Here is a 16,086-nt window from a genome sequence, read left to right as displayed (position 1 = left end):
AGCGCACACTGATCTCCTTGGAGCACCACAAACACACAGTACTTCAGCTTCCTCCTTGCCTTTAATCACTTCCTTATCAGGAATGGCTTCCATTTAGCTTTCTTAACTTCCCTAGATTCTGAGTCTTCAAGGCTCATCTCAAAGTATACTTCTCCATGAAGACTTTTCCTAATTACTTTATCCTTTATTCATTACTTCATTCTTAGACCTCTTGGTTTCATGGTCTTATATTAAGGTTTCTCAACCTTGACACTATTCATATTTTGGGTCATAATTCTTTGCTTTGAGAAACTGTCCTCTGCACTGCAGAATGTTTAGTAGCATCTTTGGTCTCTAGCCAGCAAATGGCAGTAATATTACTCAGGAACTGTTAGAAATACAGATTTTTCAGGCTCCACTGCATTCTACTGAATCCAGAAACCATGGTGGCAGGGCCCAGCAATCTGTACTTTAACAGCTTCCACATGATTCTAACGCATGCTCAAGTTTGAGATACACTGTCTCAGTAGATTGCAAGTTTTTTTTTGTAGGAAAGAACTATTGTTGTCATTGTGTTGTTGACTTGTATAATGGCAAATTTATGCTTATTGGTCAGTAATTGCAACGCTTAATCTTTTTAAGATAGCCTTAGCTGGGCCATTCTAAGAGATGAGTACTTTCTACATGTTTATGAAAAAGAATACTAATTGGGAAGAGGATTTGAATTGACATGAGACTACAAAGGGCAGTCAAGTGGGACATATACTTTGATTCAATAAGAAGAAATCAATTTTAGCAATAAGTGCTGCCTGAAAGTGGAGAGGACCTTGTGAAAGGTACTGAAGGACCTGTCTCTTGGAAGTATTAAGTGGGGCTTGGTTGTCATCCAAGGTGAAGCTTTCAGTTGTAATGCAGGACAAGGAGAGTGGCAGATCTATACCCTTGAGTGTCTTTTCCAGGCATTGTGTGTTGACTTTTCCTTTTATCTTTTTTTCCCCTATGGCATTTAGCCCTGATCTTCATTGATAGATACTTGGTAGTTTCTGGAATTCAGCAGTTTTCCTGCATATATGGTCTTAGGAGCTGACACTTGCATTTCCAGTGTAGGATTCTTTGTTGTGTAGCTCTCTACTGTCTTTTTGGAAACAGCTCTTTGTGATCACTTTGACAGGAGTTTCTCTTAATACATGCTTATTCTCAGAAAGAAGTTACGTTTCACTCTTGTTGTGAAAGCTATTGTCTAGATCTGGCCTGTTATGTTCTTCTTTTGGCATGAACAGAATGGAGGGAGTTTCTGTGATGGGTTTAAATAAGGAACGTTTGCAACTTAAACCTTAGAAAGAGATCTCACATGAAACTGGTTGCCTGCCACAGGAGTAACTTAGATGTCTTTACCTTCTTGTCAGGAGGCTGGAACAGAGATTTCTATGTTGGGTATGAGATTAGATTGGATGACTTTTAGGGGCTCTTCTGACTCTCTGCCTTTCAAGTTTTGATCAGAAGTCCCAGCTCCTTTTCTCAAGAATTAGATTTAATCTAATCCTAACTCTAATGATGGCACATAGTAGGTGCTCAAGAAATCTTGACTTAGTAAAATGAATTTGTAAAAAATCTTCATGGTATCCTTTTTTTTTTCTCTTGCAGTTAAAAGAGCCAAATTCCAGGGTTCACCAGGTAAGGCCAGCCTTCTACTCTTATGTCCTCCCTATACTTGCTGTGATTTAAAAGCAATCTTTAAAAAATCATTAATTTCACTTAATCCATTGATCAAATTCAGTAATTTAATTAATTCATGAAATTTTTAATTAAAATCAATGCTCTCATAAAACGTTAAAGTATGTATATCTGTATCTGTCTATCTAGTGAAAAGTTAGTCTCCTTACCTCTTGGCCAACCCATTTCTACTTCTCAAAAGTAACTATATATTTAGAGCTTTTTATCTGTCTTTTCAGGCTTTTTCTGTGTATATATACATATATACAAATGGATCACGCAACATATATCTTTGTGCAATCTGCTTTTTTCCCCCGACAATACTTCATGAAAGTCTGTGTGTGTGTGTGTATGTGTGTGTATGTATGTATGTGTATCTGGTGCTTTCTTTTAAGGTGCTGTATAGAATTTTGTTGTAGAGTAGTACCGTAGGTCCCTGATTGATGAATATTTAGGTTGTTTCCAAGTTTTTGTTATTAATAAGCAATAAATGTTCTTGTGCATTTATCATTGCCCACTTTTGCAAATGTTATCTTTATATTAGAGTCCAGAAGTAGAATTGCTGGGTCAAAGGTATATGTTTTTTAAAAATTTGGTAACTGTAGCCAAATTACTCTTCTGAAAGTTTTTGATAGATTATACTGAGACCAAAAGTGTATGAGCATTTATTGTCCCAAATCCTTATCAACATGAGATTATGAAACTTTTAAATCTTTGTCTATCTGAAGATGAAAAATATCTCCTGATTTTAATATGCATTCCCTTAATTGTGAATGTCACATTAGGAAGAGTTACTCTGGTTATTGCTGGGGGAAAAGGGAAGGGGACTGTAAGTTACTGGAAAAACATGAACATGCTTGGGGATTGAGGCAAACCTGAAAGACTGTACCTTGGGTGCAACAGGCACTAAAGCAGTTTCTGAACATGCTTCTTTCTCTAGTGGCTCTGGGTTAGGGCTTCTCTTTGTTCTGAGAATCTGCTCTGTTCTCCTGTCTCTCCCAGCTGGCTTTCTTTGCTTATCCATCTTGCACAAGACCCATAATAGCTGCTCCAATGGAATTTATATGTCCTTCCTTCCAACTTCAGCATTAACCACCAATTGTCAATATTTCTCCCCCACCCATTAAAATCATTTGAGAGAGAATCAGATTTATCTCAGTTTTTGGCCAGCCCATGGATTGGCTGCTCTTGGGTTGTATATACCCTTTATCTGGTCAGCTGTGTATGATCAGACATGGAGGGTGAAGGACAAGATCATATGATACAAACACAGCTCAGTGGTCTATTGCACTACTACCGGATATGGATGGGGATTCCCCTCGTGTGGGCTTTTATCATGTATCTTTAGTATAATAAATTGTGTCAATAAGTATAAAACTACACAATTTTTAGTGATATTTAAAAGAAAGATTTACCTTCTGGTGGAAGTTTGTGATAAGGGCCCATTTTCTCACATCTTCTCTAACATCAGGTAATCATTTTAGGCAATATTTGCCAGTTTGATGAGTCAAAAATGATAGTTTGCTATTTTTTCATTTTGTAAAATTATGACTAATTTCTTACATAGAAAAACAAACCCTCAATTCAGTGTCCCTAATCATGGCTGATGTGAATTTAGTAGGGTGAGAGCCAAATGTGCTGTATTAAGTATTATCCTGAGCCTTGGGTTCCAGGCTACCACATGTCATTTAGTACTCAATTTATACTCTCAGGTTAGAGAATTTCCTGTTCTCAACTCTGTGATAAAATTTCTTTATATGTAACTTGTGCTTTAGGCCAAACTGAATAATAGATCAAGCTTGAAATCTATTTCCTTTCTAAGGATTTTTCCTTAATTCTTGTCCCTGTCAACAGCTCTGCAGTTCTTTACCACTTTTTATTTTTCCCTTGTGGTACTTATCTCGTTGTACATTTTATTAGATTTATGTATCTTATCTTTCCTACTGGGTCAATTAGATTAGGTTTTTTTAGACTGTAGGTGGGCTATAAAGTCAATTTAGTGTGTTATGACTAAAGTTTTATTAGATTAAATAAATCAGAATAGGAAATATCAATGTATCACATCCTGTATTTCATGAAGCTTTTGTGTGTGTGTTTCTACTGGATCATATGTAAAATAGCTTTCTTAAAATTTCAAAAACACAAAATTTGAAAAATGCTATGTTAGATTATGCTCTTGAAGATAATGTGTAGTTTTATAATTTTGCAACTCTGCTATGTCTTGAATGAGGCTATGTTTAATATATAGCTTCATTTTTTCCTGTGCATGGATTAATAATACTTTAACTTGGATATTACTTAATTCCAACGGTTTTATGAGACTGGATGACAATCTGAGCACTAAGTATTATATCTTCATTTTGCATTTTTTCAAAGATAAATTTAACACATATGTGACCCTGAAAGTACAGAATGTGAAGAGCACGACCGTAGCAGTTCGCGGTGATCAACCTTCCTGGGAACAAGATTTCATGTTGTAAGTATTTTGTAGCAGCAGCAGGGTGCCTACATATTCCATAATTTTTCTAAGGTAATTGCATTAGATAAAACAATCAGAAGACTTGATTTCTATGATTTATAAAATGTGCTAGCACTGTTAAATATTCTTTTTGAAAACTACAGAGTTATAGGAACAAGTGAGGTGTGTGGTAGGTGAAGTACATCTGCAGTTTTCTCTCATGAATTTATAATCTGTTCTTATAGATGAATGATGAATGCAAGTAAACTCCCAATTAATTTGAGTGGGTGAAAATACTACATAGTCAGATTTTCTCAGTGATCAGAATTAGGATATAGTATGATATTAAACATAACTTCATTTTTCTTTGATTCTCAGAAGCTCCTTGAAGGAATGTGGCCATGCATGTGAGAGACTGTATGTTTGTTATGTACCTAAGTCATCTGCTTTAGAAGATGAAGATTTCTGTGCTTATAATCCTTTTGCTTTATGGGATAAAATGTCCATGTTCAATTAATTAAAATGAGTAAACACTAGTAGAATTTCTTTGTTAAAGACAGGGTCTCAGTATGTTGCCCAGGCTAGTCTCAAACTCCTGGGTTCAAACAAGCCTCCTGCCTCAGCCTCTCAAAGTGCTGGGATTACAGGCGTGGACCACTTTGCGCAGCCAGAATTTCTTATATATAACACAAAATTAGTATATTATGATTTTAAACTCTGGTGTAAAAACTTGACATTTGCCTCTCTGGCACCCCTGACTTTCAAGAATTTTTTTTTTGTTCCTGCTGTAGAAAAGGGGAGAAAAGTATAAAATATCATATTGAAGGACTGGACTAATCACTTAGCTTCTCTGAGTGCCAGTTTCCGTATCAGTAAAGGTCTACCTTTCTTACAAGGTTATGCTTATACTTTTGGGAGTAAGAGGTAGATGTGAAGGGGTCTGATGAGAAAATGTACAGAAATTGCTGTGAAATTTTAAACTGAACTGAAATTGCTTTGCAAGCTTTATAATGTGGCTCAAAGAGACATAGGGATGATTATTGTTTTTATGGGGAAACTTTCCAATCCTCTGGCCTTTTAATATATTTCTTCTTATACTACCACTTAGGAAGCTTTATTGTAATAGTTACAGGCTAAGATTTTGAGGGCTTGGCTAAGACAACAGCAGAAGAGAAAGAAAAGGATAAGTAGAAGATGTTAAAGGAAGTAGAAGCAAAAGATTTGTATGAATGATTGGATGAGTGGTATGCCACTCATCAGGGTAGGGGCTAATATAAGATCAGTTATGGACAAACTTATATTTGAGATTCTTACGATGGCAGATAGGAAGAGAAGTACAGAAGATAGAAACCTGAATGGGGCACTCAGTGAAGGATTCTGGTTTGGAGAATAATTTGGTTAGTTGAAGCTATAGGCATAGATGAGAAGGCTTAGAGAGTGAATGTATATGGTGAGAAAAGGGACTGGGGTGGAACCTGGAGAACACCAGCATTTAATGAAGGGACAAAGAGGAACTAAAAAAGAATGAGCATAGAGGTAGAAGGGCCAGGAGATAATGGTGTCATGGAAGCTGAGGGAGAACTGGGGCTTCAAAAAGAAAGAGGCCAATGTTGTCGCACTTCTCACTGGTTGCCTCTCTTTCAAGATTATATAAGCCTCATTTACCCTCTCTGTTACAGTGACGTGAGAATGAGACTACTTGTTCCCTTCTTTACATACTAGTGTGCAGAGTCAGCTATGAATAGTTTATACAAATCTCTTCCCATACCACTATGTTAGCTATAGTCCTGGCTGTGGTATGTAAACCTAGCAATCCTCCTCTCTTCTGACTTCTAATTATAACTGTTCCCAGAATGTCGAGCACAGTGATCTTCTGTAGCCTCTCATCAGCATAGTTAGCATTATTTTTATGTTTTTATTTTTCTATTTCCCACAGTATTTCCCCTTTAACCCTGCTGTGATATGTGTGCATTTTCTGCCATGTCTCCCACTTTGAGATGCTATGTGAATTTCGCCCTCTCCCCTTATACACAGGGGTTTTATTAGTTAACTTTCTCTACCTTTCTGCTCCTCCTATTCCTTATTTCTCCTGCCAGTTTCACTGGCAACTCCATTGTTGGTCTCCTGTCTCTCTTTCTTCCTTTTCCTTCTCCCTGAGGTGTTACGTGGCAGTATCTAATATCCATTTTTGTATTTTTTATATTATGCATCTTTAATATTTCTGTATCTTATTTCCAGGACTAGATTGTTCATTTCTTAGTGACAAGAAGGGAATTTTCATTAATTGGTGTGAATTTGCTTAACTGAAAATCTTGTATACACATGTGCACATATACTCTTGATTGAGTTAATTAACAGAAAAGAAACTTCTCCAGAGCCCTAGTGATGAGGCATAAACAGAGTTCTCAGATTTCTTAGTTGGGCCTGCTGAGCAAATGTAGGTGAGAAGAGAAGCTTCTTATAGAAGATATACTCATTTTTCCTCCCAGTGTTATTGAGATATAATTGGTATACAAAAAACTGCATACAATTGACATATACAATTTGGGTATATGTGTATACTTGTATTACGATCACTATAATCAAGGTAATAAACATATCACCTCCAAAGATTTCCTGGGTCTCCTTGTTTTTGTGTGTGTGTCATAAGAACACTTAACATAAAATTTACCCTCTTAACAAATTCTTAAGTGCACAATACCTTATCGTTACCTGTAGGCACCATGTGGAACAACATGTCTCTGGAACTTATATAACTTTAGCAAAGACATTTTTCTATGGATACCTTACATAGGTTTCTAAGAACTTAAAGAATGGTTATAGCATTCTGGGACGTTCTGATTTTCCCTGAATGATCCTGGTGAGAAAGCATTCAAAGTTTAACAAAACAGATGTAGCTGTTTCTTTCATATTATCTAGCTTTCCTGAAAGGGCTTTCTTCTTTCCTTTAGTGAGATTAGTCGCCTGGACCTCGGTCTGAGTGTGGAGGTATGGAACAAAGGATTGATCTGGGACACCATGGTGGGGACCGTGTGGATTGCACTGAAGACTATTCGTCAGTCAGATGAGGTCAGTCAGTGCATTGCCTGTTTGGAGGTATGGTTCCTAGCCCTTGTTTCTCTCTGTGCTAGTTCCACTTTAGCTAATATTCATACATGCAGCTCAGATTATTCTATTCTACCCCTTTTCTAATAAGAGGGCATACCACCTGCCTATTCCTAACTTCAGCCAGAGGTTCAGAGATTTTTTTTAAGTCTGGTCTTCCCTATGTCCTATCACTGAACTCAGAGGTTCCAGAGCACCTATTCAGCCTTATCAGGTAGGTAGCCTCTTTGAATAGAATGTGTGTGTGTGTTTATGTAGGGTATTTGTGGTTTCTGCATTCTCCTCTAGCACATGTCCCTGGCAGGAGTCCCATTAGACTTCCTTAGTCAACTGTCTGGATCCTATTCTCTGCTTTGTTTCTTTGACCAATCTCCAGGGAACTTATTTCAGTCCTCTTCTTCTACATGTAACCCTAACAGAGTTTAAGGAACTACCAGGCCTAGCAATTGGTATTCACCCTGTCTCTGTACATTATTTTCGGTATTGAACTCCCACCTCATTTTATCAGACTAGAGCATAACTCAGCATCATTTCCCCATAGATACTCACTTTGGACCTGGACAAAATCTATTATATTTCTATTTGGCTTTAATGTGGACCATGAGTTTTCTCTGGGAGTGGGGAAGTTGAAGGTGTTGCTTCTATTTTCTATATTTCTTTTAGTTCTGGCTAAGTCTCTACTCTCTCAGGAAGATGGGCAGCTCATTTTCATTGCAGCCCCAGCTCAATTCTATTTAATCAGCAATGTTTAGTAGCTCTTTACTGATTAGAAGCAGTGACATACATCATTAGGTGACAAAGTCATTAAGAATTGCGCAGATTAAATATTGATCTACAGAGGTGCTTAGTTTCAGAGTTTGGTACTCTGGAAATTCTGTCCTCATTGTACCTCCAGAGAGCTGAACATGGTGAAAGCTGCTCTCCCCACCAAAGAGGGAGAACATAACCTACATGCAGCAGGGGCAGGTGGTGACAGTGGCATGTTTGACTTGTCAGGATGTGAGTGGTCCTCAGAAGCTCTCAAACAAGGAACTTCAGAGAAAAACACTTGGCTCTTGAACAAAGAGGGAAGCCAAGAAAGATTAAAGTTTAATATTAGATCTTTGTTTCCTAGGAAGGGCCTGGGGAGTGGTCCACATTGGAGGCAGAGACATTAATGAAAGATGATGAGATCTGTGGAACTAAAAACCCAACTCCTCATAAAATTTTGCTTGATACAAGATTCGAGCTGCCTTTTGGTGAGTCTGATTAGATTTTAAAAGCCATCTAATACTTTTTACCATATTGTTGCTAGTTGTCTCATTAATGTGTATTTTGTCTCCTCAGCCATCTCCTTTGAGGATATTCTGTCTTCACTCCCTTCCCCATAACACCTAGCCCAGGGCATGGTACAAAGTAGACTATAAAATAGTGCTCACTAAAGGATCCACACTAAAAAGCATTCTCTTCAACTCACTTAGTTTTCTGTGACTATTTATTATAATGACTTATGAAATAACTGCTTGTTAGATTTATTCTTTTGAAAATATTTTAACATTTATTGTCTTGAAGTGAATCTATTTTATGATTTAATTTTTTTGAACTGATAGAATATAATTTGTTAATTTAAATATTAAGTAACACTGATAAATAGAATAGTAATTTAAAAAATCACAAATTACATGCTTGTGGTAACAATTCAAATAGTAAGGACATACATATGGATAAAAAGTTAAGGTTCTTTTCCTTTCTCCTTTAATTTCCTTTGCATTGCCCAGAGGTAAATCACTATTAACTTTCTTGTGTCTTGGTTTAGACACATGACATCTGTTATTTTCTTTTTCTTTCTTTCTTTCTTTTTTTTTTTTTTGAGACAGAGTCTTGCTCTGCTGCCCTGGCTGGAGCATAGTGGCCTCGTCATAGCTCACTGCAACCTCAAACTCCTGGACTCAAGCAATCCTCCTGTCTCAGTCTCCTGAGTAGCTGGGACTGCAGATGTGAGCCACCATGACCGGCTAATTTTTCTGTTTTTAGTAGCGATGAGGTCTCTTGCTCAGGTTGGTCTCAAACTCCCCAACCTCAAGTGATTCTCCAGCCGTGGCCTCCCAGAGTTGACTTCTATTTGGTAGAAATTTATTTTGGCAAAATTTGGATCGTACTCTATATACTATATATAGTGTTTTATAAACTACTTAAACATTTATTGTGAACATTGTTCCATGTTATACTTTAAGATCTGTCTTAGCCAGGCAGTAGCACACTCCTATAATCCTAGCTACTGGGTAAGCTGAGGTGGGAGGATGCCTTGAGCTCAGGAGTTCAAGATCAGCCTGGGCAACATAGCAAGATGCCTATCTCCACAAAAAAAAGAAAGAATAAAATCTTTTTTGCTGATTTGAACAGATATATGTACCGTAAATTATCTAAGTAATCCTTTATTGATTGACATGTAGGTTGTTTCTAGTTTTTTTGATTATTACATACTGCTGTGACTAACAACTTTGTGTATCTTCACCTATTTTATTCTAGAGTGAATTTCTTAAAGTAGAATTGCTGGGTCGGAGGGTATGTGCATCATTACTTTTCATGGATATTGCAAAGTTGCTTTTCACAAAGGTTGTACCAATTTATGGTACTACCAGCTATATCTGAGGGGTGTCTGCTTCTGTTCATCTTTGCTAATATTTTATATTTCCCAATTTTTAATCTTTATCTAATTGATTTAAATATTATCTTGTTTTAGTTTAGTCGAATTCTATTTCATTTTTTATTCACATTATTGATATTTGCACGTTCTATTGTTATTGCTGCTGTTTTATGGTTTCAGTTTATTTATGTCTTGTATCCTATGGTGATTTAAGCAAAAATGGCATGATTTTTCAGCTAGCTCAGAAATAACTAAACTTGAAACAACTATTACTTCAGAAAAATAGAAAAGAAGACGTTCTTATTGGGACTGTAGGCCAGGTTGCAAGTGAAGAAGAATGTAAGAAGAATCATACAGTATTGTCTTTTTTTGTGATTGACTTATTTCACTTAGCATAATGTCTTCGAAGTTCATCCACATTATAGCATGTAACAGGATTTTTTTCCTTTTTAAGGCTGAATAGTGTTGCATTCTGTGTATATCTCTCATTTTGTTTATCCTTTCATCTGTTGATGGACACTTGGGTTGCTTCAGCTCTTGGCTATTGTGAATAATGCTGCTATGAACTTGGGTGTGCAAGTATCTCTTTGAGATCCTGCTTTCAATTCTTTTGTGTGTATGTGTGTGGGTATATATACACATACACACAAAAGTGGGATAGCTGGATCACATAATTTTATTATTTTTTTGGAAAACTGTGAACTTTGAGTATCTCAGTATCTTAGGGTCTAACTTTTCTTCTAAGCTAATCCTTTGGACTATTTTGTCTTGCTGAAGGGAAGGTAGTATTGTTACATAGAATATAGTTTTTGGAATCATGCTGACTATGGTTTGAAATGGCTCATCTCTTTATGAACTGAATGATCTTGGCCAGATTATTTAACCCCTCTGGGCTTTAAGTTCCTCATCTGCAAAATAGAACAATGGGAATAAGAGTACATTATATTGGTTTTTTGTGAAGATTTAAGATAATGCTTATGGCAAGAACCAAGCCACCTGTAAAATGTGTTGATTACCACCACCCTTCTGACTTGAGTTATTTGACTGAATAAAATGTTATCTGCTGATGATTGAACTATTTATTACCTGCTGATGTTTCTTCTTTTCTATGGTAGATATCCCAGAGGAGGAAGCCAGATATTGGACCTACAAATTAGAGCAAATCAATGCCTTGGGTTCTGACAATGAGGTAGGAACTTCCTTATTTGCAATATAGACAGATGGGAAAAATCTCTGATGCTCTTTATAGGTTGTCTGGGGTGAGGGGGCACTGCAGGGTAAAAGCATGTTGTCCTGAAGAAAGAAATAGTTTAAATTGCATTAAATAAAAAGGGCACCTAGAAGATTGCCTGAAATTTCATTAGAAGGCTCTATCTCCTACTTATCCTTTTTTCTCCTACTGTCCTCCAGTCTGGCACTGGTCTGGCTCTAGGCTACTGGGGAGGGTGCTTGTAACAGGGAATCTGTCCTCTTTTGTTACACACAGGAGCAGAGGGCATTTCTTCTGTTCCCTCCCAGATATTATCCTTATTTACGTGCTCTTTTTATGGATGTTTAGACTATTACAATTTTTGGTCTTGCTCCAGAGATGAATGTGGTGCATATAAGAGAACACAATGACCTCATCCTGAGGCATCAGAAAGGGAGAATGTTTTTATTATTGGTGGTGGAAGGAAAAGATAAGTTTATTTTTTGACATGTTGGGCTATTAAAAAATGGGTCTGATTATAAGGTAGAATTTGAGTGCTAGAAGATAGTTCAGTGGAAATGTTTGGTAAACAATTTCATGAGAGTCTGAAGCTGGTTGGATGGGGTAGGGAGCTGTAGGTATAGAGTATGGATTCATCAACATGTTGGTAACAGTTGAAGTTGTAGTAGTGGAGAAACTTGCTCAGGTAGAACATGTAGAGAGAGTATTGAAGAACAAGGATAAAACATTGAGAAACATTGCAATAGAATTCTGGGAAACAAAAGAGACTGAGAAAGAGCTCTTCCTTTGAGAAAGGAAGAGTAGAAGAACCAAGAAAGGTTCATGGAACAAAGAAAAAATTGATTCAAGCCAGAAATTCTCGATAGTATCATATGTTCAAACAAGATGAATTCTGAAATAGTCATTGGATTTGGTAATTAATGACCAATATCCATCCATCAACTAGTACAGAAAGCCAAAATGCAGTGGTTTGATGAGTGTATTAGTTTTCTAGGGCTGCCCTCACACAGTACCACAAACTAGGTAACTTACAACAACCGAAATTTATTTTCTTACATTTTGGGGGACTAGAAGTCTGTAATCAAGGTGTCTTCAGTTTTATCTAGAGGCTCTGAAGGAGAAACCATCCCATACTTTTCTCCTAGCTCTAATAGTTGCTGGCGGTCCTTGCTGTTCCTTGGCTTGTAGATGTATCATTCTAATCTCTGCCTCTGTTGTCACATACCTCCCTGTGTGTCTCTCTGTGTGTCTTCATAATTCATTCTCCTGTGTCTATGTCCAAATTTCCATTTTTCTTATAAGGACAGTAGTCATTGGATTAATTTGATTACATCTTCAGAGACCCTATTTCCAAATTGATAGGTACTTAGGGTTAGAACTTCAATATATCTTTTGGGGGGAACATGATTCAACCCACAGTGATTTAAACGAAAGATGAAGAAATGGAATTTGGGAGAAGTTGACAACTACTCTTTTCGGGATTTTCCCTTACCTCAACCAAATCCTCAGTAGCTTTCTATTATTAAGCTGCATAACCCTTCTCATACCCAATCCCAGCTTTTTTCTTCTTTGTTGAAAGCTCCAGTCTGTCTTCTCCACTTGATAACTGCCAGCATTCACTGTATCTTTGCGAGTAGTATACAGCCTTTCAAACTCCCATCATTGTTTTCCTAGTAAGGAAGCACATTGTACTTTTGATGTTATAGGCTTTACTGTATGTCATTATGCAGCAGTAGATGAAGGGATTAAAACAATAAAAAACAAATATAACTTATACAAATATTGCAGAGTTTTAAAAAGTTCTAAGAATGGTTCTTGTTCTGTGGGTCCCAACTCCCTATGGGATTTTTGCTTTTTGTTTACATTCTAAGATATGGAACTCACTATGTTTACATCTTTCATCCCCTCTTTCACCACCCTGTTTTTCTTTTAACAGCTTTATTGAAATAAAATTTATATATTTCATACATTGACTCATTTAACATGTACAATTCAATGGCTTTTAGTATATTCAGAGTTGTGCATCTATCACCACAAACAATTTTGAACGTTTTTATTACCCCATAAAGAAACCGTGTACCCATAACCATCACTCTCTGATCTCCCACCCCCACCTCCCCACATCCTCCTCAGCTCAGCCTAGGCAAGCACTAATCAAACTTCTCTCTCTCTGTATTGACCTATTCTGGACATTTTCTGTAAATGGAATTATGTAATGCATGCTCCTTTGTGCCTGTCTTCTTTCAGGTAGCATAATGTTTTCAAGGTTTCATCCATGTTGTAGCATGGATCTATCAGTACTTCATTCCTTTTTATTGCCAAATAACATTCCATTGTATGGATATACTACATTTTCTACTCATTCATCAGTTTATGGACAATTGAGTTGTTTATAGTTTTTAGCTATTATGGATAATGCTGCTATTTACATTTATGTACAAAATTTTGTGTGGACATGTTTTTTGTTCTTAGGTATGTACCTGGGAGTGGAATTGCTAGACCAGATGGTAACTCTATGCTTAACTGTTTAAGAGACTGCCAGACTTCATATTCCCACCAGCAGTGCGTAAAGGTTCCAATTTCTTCACATCCTTATCAGCACTTATTATTATCTATCTTTTTGATTATATCCATCTTAGCAGGTGTGAGGTAGTATCTCATTGTGATTTTCACGCCATTTAAAAACTTTTATGATAGAAATTTTCAAACATAAAAAAATATTGTTCTTCCCTCTTTTTGCTGGAGTATTTTAAAACCAATCCCAGGCATCACCTTGTCTCAACCATAAATAATATCAGTATACATCTCTAGCAGATAATGCCTTTAAAAAATAGCCACAATGCCATTATCACATTGAATTTAACAATAATTTCTTAATATCATGTTACCTAGTCTGGCTTCAAATTTCCTTTATTATCTCTAAGATGTTTTTTCACAGTTGATTTGTTCATTTCTTTCTTTTCTGTTTCTTTTTTGAGACAGGGTCACTCTGTCAACCCAGCTAGAGTGCAGTGGTATCATCATAGCTAACTGTAACCTCAAACTCTTGGGCTCAAATGATCCTCCTGCCTTAGCCTTCCAAGTAGCTGGAACCACAGGCACACACCACCACGCCTGGCTAATTTTTCTATTTTTTGTAGAGATGGGGTCTCATTCTTGCTCAGGCTGGTCTCAAACTGCTGACTTCAAGCAGTCCTGGCTGATTTGTTCATTTCAAAATCCAGACAAGATGTACACATTTGGTTATTATGTCTCTTAAATCATTTTAATTGTATAACTATTCCCCTTCTCTCATTTGTTTTGTAGAATTCTGCACATTCTGGATTTGGGTGATTATGTTCCCAGGTTTTATTTACCGTGTTCCTTTATCCCTATTACATCCTTTAAACTGATAATTACATCTAGTAGCTTGAGGATTAGATTGGGATTTAGACTGAAATTCATATTTTTGATAGGCAGTTGGTGTCTTATGCCACTTTTAGCAATGTTAAAATTCAGTAGTGGATTCAAGTGTTGTCAGCCTATTTCATTGATTATAAAGTTTTCTCATTAGCCTTTCACCTAATGGTTTTTAGCAGCAAATAATGATTATTTTTTATTAGGGTTTGCAAAATGATGATTTTCTACTTATCCTTCCAGCATTTGTTAGCTATGATTTGTCTACAAAAAAGAACTTTCTGGGCTGGGAATGGTGGCTCACCCCTATAATTCCAGCACTTTGGGAAGCTGAGGCAGGAGGATCGCTTAAGGCCAGGAGTTTGAAGCTAGCCTGAGCATCATAGTGAGAGCCCGTCTATACAAAAAATAGAAAAATTAGCCGTGTGTGCTGGCGCACGCCTGTAGTCCCAGCTACTCAGGAGGCTGAGGCAGGAGGGTCACTTGAGCCCAGGAGCTTGAGGGTGGAGTGAGCTATGACTTTGCCACTGCACTCTGCCTAGGCAACAAAGCGAGACCCTGTCTCCAGAAAAAAAAATAATAATTTTATTTGACCAGCTATTTGGTTCCCTTAAAATACAGTCTCTATGAGAAAAACATTATCAAGTTTTAGAATAACGAACTGTTGCCTCAGCAACTTCGCAAGCTGACCGATGAGTTGCTTTCTTTTTGTTAATGGGGTTATTATTATGAATTTGTGGATTTTGATTTATTTGATGTATGTATTTCAGTCCCTTGCAATCATTCTTTTTGATACTAAAATGGTCTCATCTTTGGTTAGTGGCAGCTTCTTCAATTTGGCTTCTGTGTCTTTTTTTCCTATTTTTGTCATGAAAATATTTTAATCACACATAAAAATGGGGTGAATAATAAAATGAAAGCTATACATATGCCCATTTCTAAGATTCACTAATTATCTAGATTTTGTCATACTTGCTGAAAAATTATTTTAAAAACGCAACATATATTTTTTCTCTTTTTATTCTTCAGTGTATAACATTTCCCATATGTAGCAGCCTGTTGGACCCAGGAGCCCTAAGTCAAGACTGACTTGAGCATCCACCACCTTACAGAGTTGGATTTTACCACACTTTATTATACTTTTCCTGCTCATGGACAATTAGGTTTTCACTATTATGAATGCATGTTGCAGTGAACATTCCTGAACCTGTTTCTCTATGCTTGTGTCTGAGAGATTCTCTGGGTATATACCTGGAAGTACAATTGCTTGGTTATAGAATATGCTCTATTCAGCCTTACTAGATATTTCTAAATTGCTCTCCAGAGTGATTGTATCAATTTATATTTTCCTTTTTCCTGCTTCTCTATATCTTACTGATACTTGATATTACCAGACTTAAAATTTTTGCTAAGCTAATGAGTGTAGAAATTGTTTTAATTTGTATTTCCCTGCTTTTTGGTGAGATTCATTCATCAGTCGTTTATTCATCAAATAAATTATTGAGCCCCAAGTACCAGGCATTGTTGTGTATTTGGTATACATTAGAGGTTAAAATAAAGATCCCTGCTCTTATGGATCATATGGGAGGATACAGACAA

General features: G+C 36.7%; 1 protein-coding gene across 2 annotated transcripts in view; it reads left to right on the top strand.

The window, feature by feature from the left end:
* UNC13B (unc-13 homolog B (C. elegans)) overlaps positions 1-16,086 on the top strand; it is a 218,677-nt gene that overhangs the window by 63,365 nt on the left and 139,226 nt on the right. For both annotated transcript variants that reach the window (XM_012656768.1, XM_012656771.1), the window contains exons 2-6: positions 1,624-1,653; positions 4,069-4,168; positions 7,102-7,219; positions 8,370-8,493; positions 10,997-11,070. In XM_012656768.1, coding sequence (XP_012512222.1) covers positions 1,624-1,653; positions 4,069-4,168; positions 7,102-7,219; positions 8,370-8,493; positions 10,997-11,070 — 446 coding nt within the window. The remainder of the gene's footprint in view (positions 1-1,623; positions 1,654-4,068; positions 4,169-7,101; positions 7,220-8,369; positions 8,494-10,996; positions 11,071-16,086) is intronic.

This window comes from Propithecus coquereli, unplaced genomic scaffold, assembly GCF_000956105.1.
Source record: "Propithecus coquereli isolate 6110/MARCELLA unplaced genomic scaffold, Pcoq_1.0 Scaffold114, whole genome shotgun sequence".
Taxonomy (NCBI): Eukaryota; Metazoa; Chordata; class Mammalia; order Primates; family Indriidae; genus Propithecus; species Propithecus coquereli.
Note: the sequence above shows the minus strand (reverse complement) of the source record. Positions and strands in the feature narration are given on the sequence as shown.